Source organism: Sabethes cyaneus, chromosome 3, assembly GCF_943734655.1.
Source record: "Sabethes cyaneus chromosome 3, idSabCyanKW18_F2, whole genome shotgun sequence".
Classification (NCBI taxonomy): domain Eukaryota; kingdom Metazoa; phylum Arthropoda; class Insecta; order Diptera; family Culicidae; genus Sabethes; species Sabethes cyaneus.
The window spans coordinates 171,321,520-171,331,090 of record NC_071355.1 but is presented as its reverse complement, the minus strand read 5'-3'; the positions used below and the strand labels follow the sequence as shown (position 1 = coordinate 171,331,090).

The following is a 9,571-nucleotide window of genomic DNA, read 5'->3' as shown; positions in this document are numbered from 1 at the left end:
AGTCGTCATTTATCACTCAAAATTTACCCGTAAGCACCCGACCAATCCTGAAGCTAATGCTAATGTGAATATGCAATGTGGCAAACTTCTATCTGTTCATTCGGACATGTTGCATAACACAACATAACAAGCATCTATACTAGCTTTTGATTTATTTTTATCAGTCATTCAAATCTATTATTTTGCATTGTCTTGTGTCAAGTCTATCCGTATGGTACACAACGTATTTTCGTCAATTTTGCATGTATTACGGTTTTGCTCTCTGCATTACAACTCATATGAGGCATCAATCAACAACGAATCGTCTCAATTAACGAACTTAGCGAATATCACCGCGTCAACTAGTCTGCTTTTACGATATTCTTTATGCAAAGCATTCAATAAATACTACTAAACTAAATCACTGCGATGCACGAGAACTATATCAAAATATTTAGGTACAGACCAGTAATTTGAAAGTTTATTAGTAGAATGAGATCGCACGGTTCACGTTTTCTCGCTGAGAGCAAAATTACCTAAAATTTGGAACCTGTTTTGCCAAAGAACAAATATTTTGTTACAATTAAATTACTTCTTCTGGCAAGCATAAACATACGTGCAGTGAACAAGTAAAAGTTTACGTAACTAAAACTAAATGAATTGAAAGACTACTAACGCTAAAACAAATACAGTAATTGGCTTTTTATAATGCGTATCGTCGCACACGTGTCTGCGATGACTAGCTTATAAGCTGCCACCTAGTGATGATGATCATGCTGATGACCGTCCTGCACTGCGATCCATCAAGGTAGAAAACAATCAAAACTCACAAACATCATTCATCAACCTTCGCGACGTTCACTTCTTATTTAAAATTTTCTCTTAGGCTGCTGTGCCAACATCTGCTTCATGCTGAAAGACGAGAGCCCAATTCCGAGTGCAGCAAGCAGCGCTGCCGATCGGGCTGTCTTGCGATCGATCGCCTTTGAGCTAGCTAATTCATTCACCTGAAATTTGAAAACAAGTGGCAAGTTAGTATTTCAGGTTCACTGTGAGGTATTTGTTATAAATTGATATTGAAAAGCTGAGCTGTTTAAGAAGTCTATTTCAACTCGACAGAGTATGTATTGTACCTATAAGACAAAAGAGAGATATGCAGCACATCTCGATTTTCTATCAAATACAGTCAAGTCCACAATCATGGGTAATTTTAGCTTATTTTGACGATTAATGCGTGAATATTATACTAATCGATTGATGAAATTGTTACTCATAAGTAGCATTAACAATTTGATCAGTCATTAGCTGATATTCAAACGGAAATTAGCAGCTAAAGCTAAAATAACTCACAATTGTGTCACCCATGATTGTGAACTGACTGTAATTGATTCCACAATTTTTAACAATTTGAAAAAGCTAAATTAAAAACAATTAACCAATGGATACCGAATGGAATGGCGTCGCGATTTTAGATTACAAACAATTGCAAAATTTGATATAAATTGAATGAACCTTGCATTTCTCGCTGCTTTATTTTTTTCCCAATGGATAAGATTAAATCAAAAATGACTTATTTGGTAGTAGTAATCATCGACTTATGTCGAAATTTCTAATCAAAATACGTTAAACTGTAGTAGGTATACGTCTGCACAATGAATCGGTATCTATCTTGGAACTCTAGCAGCATATCAATAAAATCAACCGCAAATAAGAGGCGTTCTTACAACATTGTTTACTTTCAGGACATCAATTTGGTCTAGTCTCAAGCAAAACAAATAAACCCTGACCTGTTGGGAAGAGAGGGCTGTGTCACTTTGAAACTCAAGAAACTTAAACGTAGGTAAACTGTGCTTACATTTGATTGGTAAAATAGGCATTTTGCAAGTGATCATTTTGCAAATTTATCATATACTTAGTTTTAATTATTGTTTGGATATACAGGTTGGACTCGATTATCCGGTGGTTCAATTATCCGGAAGTCATAACTTTTGTTTCTCTTTTCTAAAAAAAGTTTCCGAAAACAAACATTCCAGACTTGTTTTGCCAACCTTGATACATTTTAGCCAGTGACAAAAATAGATATAGTGATAGATGAAAACTATCTACGCTAATTTATTGGACAAGAAATATGCACACTTTAGGCAAGTAATTCTCACGTTTGACAAATTCCAACTACGATCTACAACAGATAACGAGAAATTTGAATTCATTTCCATTATGTGGTCCATTTCATTCAGTCCATTTAGGTTTAATTGTTTTTATTTGGTCTCGTAAATGTACTACATACAATAAATAATGATAATCATGTTGATTTTAGTTCAATAATCGATTAGAAAGTTGAAAAAAATATGGCTTGATTATGCGGAGTGTAATTTTTTCAGTATTCCGGATAATTGAGTCCGACCTGTATTTCTGATTGATTGATGGAAGAATCTCTCGAATCTATTGAAAATGGCTCAATTTTAAGTGTGTAAATCGTAACCCCAGAAGTAGTTCAACAGTCAAATCTACTATCTGAAATATCAGCAGAAACGTGTTGCGAAGTTATCCTATAGAAATTCATTAGTTCAAAAACTATACGCCGCCGTAATTAAAAAACTGCGCAAAAACTTTGTTAAAGTATACTAGATCGCGCCCCTATTAGCGTGTTCCAGTTTTTACAGGCAAATGCGCCTTTATTAAGCAGGGTGGATAGATAGATGCGCTAAAAAGTTATATCCACAGGAGCGTAATAGTCACACGCGTTTAATTAGTTCCAATGGAGTGGATTTTGACGACGTGATTATAACCTGAAATAATGCTAGAATGTCTCGGTAGTTTTTAAGGTGTTCGAATCGACGATGATAGTTCTGGTTGTTAAAAGTTAATCATGTCCGCACTGATATAGAGCACCACACCATCAAAGTGTTTGCATGATCAGGCAATCCATTCTTAATAGGAAGAAATATGTAGCTGTACCTACTAGAAAAGTTCGATCGTAGATACAATTTGACTATACAGCTTGACCGGAGACATATCTTAATCAAATATTAATTTATTTGACCTTGTGGTGTATATTTTAATTTTCACTATTTATATGTATATAATTCTAGCACCACTGCATACAAACACACTTTTCTTACTGATAAGGTAACAGTCTACGGGTTTTTCGCCAAAAAATGATAACAAAAGCTCTAACGATCACATGTTGAGGTATTTACAACTTAAATGGTTAACCGCGTGTACCGGCAACTTTAATGCGTGTAGATAGTATGACCACAAAACTGGTTTCACGGGATTCACGTTATTGCTATCACAGTTCTAAAGAGCGTGAAGAATGCAAACCAAGTAAACAAATTAAGCTGACGTAGACGATGACGCACGGCTTGCAAGATAGTAAACATACCCCCACCCACCCACTCAACTGGTTTGGTTTGAATTTCACAGGCTACACAAAGCGCAAACCTGCTGGCTGGGCAATAACGGCACTCTGATGTGCAAAACCATAAATTCTGCTGCCGCGCAAAAGGTCTTTCCGCTGTTTGCAAAACAAAACGGAACTCAGTGCTATCAATACGGAACGAAGCGATATTTATATTTAGACGCCAATGTCGAAGAACAGACATTCCGTGATTTTTTTTTTAATTCTAAATAGACCTACTACCTCATAGTCGCATCACTCTGTTTCTTAGCAAGCTCGTTTCATCTATTGTGAGATTATGCAGATTAAATATGAAACTGATTAGGTATTTGTATTTGGCATTTATGTTTACTTTAGTGTATCAAGGTACAAGTTAACGTCGGTGTATAAAATCATTATACCAACATAAACCGATCAAAAATTTAAAAAAAATCCGCACTTATCAAAAATACTTTTCGGTAAAAATACGCGTTAAAAATACTTTTCAACATATCATTTGGCATAATAAAACATTCCAAAAATAGAAAATATTTTAGAATATACCGTAGCAAGATTGTTTAGTTAGCATAAAAATGATAATCTCTTACCCTTACCTGTCCGTAGTTTAAACGAATAGCGTATCTTGCAATTTGGCTAGTCTTCATTCTCCAATTGTCGGTACTCGTTGATCTTTTTCTTTGGAAAATTTCTCTGCTCGGGTTTACTGGCTGCAAGGAAGAGTCAAGGTCAGTCAATATTTTACAGCATCCCGACCAGCTAAATATGGTATTTTCGGCTCGGCTCTTCGCAAAGGATTTTTACACAAAATGAGTCTTTATATAAACGTATAAAATTAAGATAAAAAAAAAGATTTACGTAACCATGTGTAGTACAATGGTTGGTACAATTATTACGGACTAGTGTCCATTTTAACACTTCTTTTATGGATAATCTAAATAAAGTTTGAATATTAAATACAAGCATACTATGCAGTAGATAAACAGAATCGTTTTACAACAACGTTTGAATAGAATGCCGCCGAATATGCACTATTTATTTAAAAAATACTAACCAGGCTACTCGAATTCAGCACGACGAATGAGAGCGTTCGTAGGAAAAAGAACTTTTATTCTTTTTCCGTCTTTCCATCTCCACATGGGCTTCAAAAGCTTTGACATTTGTCCATTCTCCTTTGTTCCCCTCCGTCATTTTCTTTTTGCACGTTTTTCGTATTTTAATCACACGCACACACGCGCGCGTCTCTACTGATTTTACCGATCTTACCGAGTCGATCAAACAGGAAGGCTTGTACAGGAAACTAACAAAACTCAAGCTTACGTGTTTTTCACTCAAATCGGTCCTTGTTTTAATCAAGATGAATAAAACTACCCCATCGGCAGGCAACCATGTTTTCGCCGCTAACATCTCGTGTGTGCGAAAATGAGATAGCATGTCAGCACTGCGTTTCATTCAACTGCCAGCAGTCTGCTTTGGGCCCGCTGTCAAATTTTGAGCCCCGGACATGCCGTCGCTGACGTTCACTGCAGCACGATATCCATCTTTTCGCGCGCTTAACGGCGGCTAGTGGGTACAGTTTTCGGCAATGTTTATTTGCTTTTGGGAACTCCGCTAACGTATGCTTGAAGTTCTACAACAATAATTAAGGCTGGAAATATCAACTCGTCGTGAGTAAAGTTGACAAAGGCATGCTAACGTTCTCCGAAAGTTGTACCCACTATCCGCCATTACGCACGCGAAAAGGTCGATAGAGATGTCGATGGGGTGGATAAAACAGACCTACAGGAAGCCATGTTTTAGTGATAAGAAATACAGCTCGCTCCCCACATGCTTTTCACGAAGCTGAAACTAATACATATTCACGATATTCACTTAACCAAAAGCTGGTGCGTACGCTTCATGAATACTTCCTTAGGCCCCGTACAGAGTGCACGCGACAGCGACGCGACGCGACTTCGCTCACAAATGCGTAGCCCTGTTTCCGGCGAAAAAGAGCTGCATATCCAGCTTTCCACGAGCGATAATGGCGGCTATTGAGCACAAGTGGGCACAATCTTTTGACATTCTTCTTTTTTAATTTTAGGAGAAAAAGTTACCAACTGCCTAAACGTATAATATTGAACACCGTGCCGTCTCCTGCCCTGCACAACAAAAGCTTTTACTCCAATTTGCCTACTGTTTATCATTGTCATATCACCATGTCTATTGGCCTTGCCAGCGTTGAAAGAGATTTCGTAAGCTGCTCGCACTTACAGGAAATCTAGTGCCGAACTGTCAACGCGTGAGTGTTGACAAAAGCAAAAATACTTCTCTTTCTTTTTTTCTCACGCAAAACCCTGAACAATATCAGCAACGCTGGCAAGGCCAATACTTATCATAATTTTAATAAACCACCAAGAGTCCACCATAACTTTTATGGTTTTGAGAAATTCTATCATAAAAATGGCGGGTTGTATCTAAATAATGAAATAAAATATTTTTTTTCGAATCGACCTTTTCGCGCGCCTAATGGCGGCTAGCTAAGATATACATTTATAGGGCTTTATGGCTTGTGGGTACAACTAACGGAAAAAATAACATGCTTTTGGCAACTCTGCTCACGTCATGTTGACATTTTCCCCTTGCAAAACTGTCAAGCGTACGTTAGCAAAGTTGCCAAAAGCATTGAAATATTTTCCAAAATTTGCGCCCACTATCCGCCATTAAGCACGCGAAAAGGTGGATATGGCAAATGTTATCGTCCTGTTTACCATTAACATACCAATTTTTTAAACGAAAAAGGAAAATATAATTAAAAAAGACGATAAATAAATTTGGCGAACGACTGGCGCACTTTTGAAAGTAAATTTGTTCCTGCAATCTGCATTATTTAAATACCCAACTAAATATTGTGCTTTGCAAGAAATCTTTTCATTCTCGGAAAGTTCATAGCAAGCTGTCAAAATAATTCTGTATTGCGCGAAGCTGACGAATTTTCATTAATTGAATATCAATATTTTTCACAAATCGATACGTATACTCAGTTGAAAGCATAATCAGCAAAATTGCTCGCATCACGTGACGATCAGCATTTTACTTTTATTTTATAACACTCCGTATAACGTGTTAACATTTACAGAGCTGTTGTATTTATTTATATGCATGCCGAAATTAACTATATTTCGAAAAAATCTCTATCGAGATTTCGTCCACAAATGTCGATACCAGTTATATCGATACATTATCGCCCAATGCTGAGCTCGCCAATAAACCTTTGCACGGTGCCTAACCTCAACTCTGGTTTGACGTTTTTGTGTGTTTTGTTTTGATTCCCTTTGTAACCTAATTTTATTGCTAGTGGGTTTATTACTTGTAATTGGTACCACTTGTTTGCGGAAACCGGAAATACCCGACTTTTTCGAAGCAGGAAAATGATAACAGTTCTGTACAACATATATTTTTGCCCTTTTTGCAGTTTTTTGCTTCTGGGTCTTACGAATAAGTAATCAAAACAAACCCCACAACACTGTCAAACCTGGGAGGAAAAAAACGCTCTGACATCTGCGTGCAATGCTTTATATTAAAGGATGCGCTTTAGTCCAGAGGTGCCATACAAATAGATCAATTTCTATTGTTTAGATTATTTGCATCACCATTCCGTACTTCTTAAATTTTGTTACTATTTACACCAATTTTTGAACTTATGATTTATATAAAACAGATTTTTGAATGTAAGAGGCTAAAAGAAGTTTTTATGGTAGTTTTAGTTGCTAAAGCATCAGTAACAATTGCACATATAAACCAAAAAATATTTGGCTACCTTTCCTTGTTCTCGTTGCGGTGATTGACGATGCGGACTACCGCCGCAACAGAATGAAAATTTATGTATTGCTCTTTGCATTGAAAGTTGGATTTTGAACACACTTGTCCAGTCACACATTTTGTAGGTGAGAAAAGTTGCCAAAATTTCGTGGGAAAAAACCATGGATCTTGGTTGATTTCTATTTCAATTCTGATGCTTACGTAGAGTTGTTATCGACGCAAAGAATAATATAAAAATAGTTTCTAAATACATAATTCCACGCATAATTCATAACTTGAATAAATATGCAGCATATATGAAATAAATGAAAAATTAAATACTATTTGCTTTCCCTACAACTGGTACTGGCGCCACTGCTAAATCAAATGTCAGCTCAGATGGGAGAGTTGTAATGATGGGAAATGTCGGTCAAAATCTATAACGATTATTGATAAAGTTTTGTTATCGTTAATAATTAATAACGATAATATGGCAATATAAGCAAAAATACGTAAGAAATAGAACAAAAATGTTAAAATAATAACAAACCAAGAAGAAGATTTCACTTTAAACCCTCCAATTTTCGATATTCTTCCATAACGATAAAGTTTGATGGTATTATCGATATAAGATTACTAGCGATATTATCAGTAGCACACTTTTCATCACAGTTTTGAAGGTTGCACTTAATAACTTTGCAGTCCAATTGAGTGTGAAGAGCGCAATAAATATTTAAATAACCGCAATATTAATTTTTGAAAGTTATTTCAATTTCTTTTATTTATTTTGGGGTAACTTCCTCTGAAAGTGTAATGAAATCGAAGAGGTAAAGAAATGTCAAATAATTATTGCTTTTGTTGCTGCCGTTGCAGTTGCACACTATCAACAAAATCCTACATCGTGGTCTGTCCGTGTCGTGTACCTCTGCACTGCTGCGGCTTTTAATTCATCTTTAACTAATTACTAAATAGATTTATTATAAAAGTTGTGAACTTTTTGTAACCATAGACGATGAATTTATCACCAGACGCCAAAGAACGGTTGGGTGTGGTTTTCGAGATTGTTAAAACCACATTCCACTGGGGTTTCATTCCGACCGTGCTCTATTTGGGTGAGTCTTGTTTTGCACACCACCGGTTTGAACGTGACGTAATAAATCGTTTTAACTTTGCAGGATTCCAAAAAGGATCAGAAGCAGGAATGCCTCCCCTATCAGTAATGAGTTTACTCTGGCAGTAGATGTTTACGATAATGTGGAAATAAAATTAAGTTGAATTAAGTACACAACTTTTGGTTCATTCTTTCAATACTTACAGCTAGTAAAATATGTTCAATTTTGTTTATTCTGGTTTTACATTTGTTCGTGAGACTCAGGTTCGTCTACCTTTGTCCCTTACTGTATTCAGAATGTCGAAACTAAATTTTGAAAACATTTGTATAAAATTCAACGACTATAATACCTCTGGGATTATCTTGGGTGTCGGATTCGGATGATTTGCCCTGGATGACAGTATTGCGCACTGTAGAAATTTATAAGTGTATATGCTAATAGGTAGAATCTGCTAAAAAACACATGCAATTGTGTTTTAAGCTGCCGCGAAACAGATCCGAGGAAGCAAAGCCTGGAGAGCCAAGTGTCATATAACAAACGATGGGGATCGACGAATTGAGTAAAGTCTGTATGGATGTATGTGATGCTTGACTTTAGTCGTCGGTTTTCAGAGATGACTCAATAGAGTTCACAAGTTGTGCTCAAAATATGTTTTGACTAGGTTTCCTATAGTCGAATGTCAGAGCTGGTGAAATCGATTCATACGTTATTGGTCCTGTGTGTAATGTAATATAATCCTCAGAGACCACGTTAATAAATTATATGCTATTGGTTTTGCACATAACAATATGAAACTAGTTCTAAAGAACATACCTTTTGGGTAGACGTGAAAAACCAATTAATTTGCATTCTCTTGTTTGATATCAGATAACTATAGCAAATTGAATTGATTTATGATCGATTTAAACATAATATTTTTATTTAGAAAATAAAACTTAAACTATCATGTATATATTTAAAAAATAATTTATTCATCTTACCAGCCGTAAAACGAATGAGGCAAAGCTAACAGATTTGAATGTTCAAAACTGGATTTATTATTTGACAGATTTCTGACTGAAATATTGATTGTTAAACCATATTTAGTATATCGGAGTGGAAGAATCTCGCTGTTGATCTATAATCTATTGAAATAAAGCAAAGTAAGGAAAGTGTCGGTGCCACATTCCGTTTTCGCAACTTGACCTTCTGTTTTTGTTCGACAGACTTTGCAACCAACTAGTGCACAGGGTAATTGAGAAGCATCTACTACTAGTAATTTGCTGAAGAATTGCTTTTTGACTTTGTAACATTCTTACTGTCA

General features: G+C 36.0%; 1 protein-coding gene across 1 annotated transcript; it reads right to left on the bottom strand.

Annotated features, from left to right (window-relative positions):
• Positions 1-4,516, bottom strand: LOC128743089 (uncharacterized). Its single transcript, XM_053839609.1, has 3 exons — positions 4,431-4,516; positions 3,967-4,086; positions 1-986 (listed from the first exon to the last, which is right to left on the bottom strand). Exons 2-3 carry the CDS (start codon positions 4,021-4,023, stop codon positions 849-851), a joined length of 195 nt encoding a protein of 64 aa, XP_053695584.1. The 5' UTR covers positions 4,024-4,086; positions 4,431-4,516; the 3' UTR covers positions 1-848.
• Between the last annotated feature and the right edge of the window lie 5,055 nt (positions 4,517-9,571).

What these genes read in the sequence shown, in the direction of transcription:
- LOC128743089 (XM_053839609.1), bottom strand. Translation starts at nt 4,023, where the DNA reads ATGAAGACTAGCCAAATTGCAAGATACGCTATTCGTTTAAACTACGGA. An exon ending in TAAACTACGGACAGGTAAGG is followed by an intron (nt 987 to 3,966) that starts GTAAGAGATTAT and finishes TTCAAATTTCAG; the next exon opens with GTGAATGAATTAGCTAGCTC.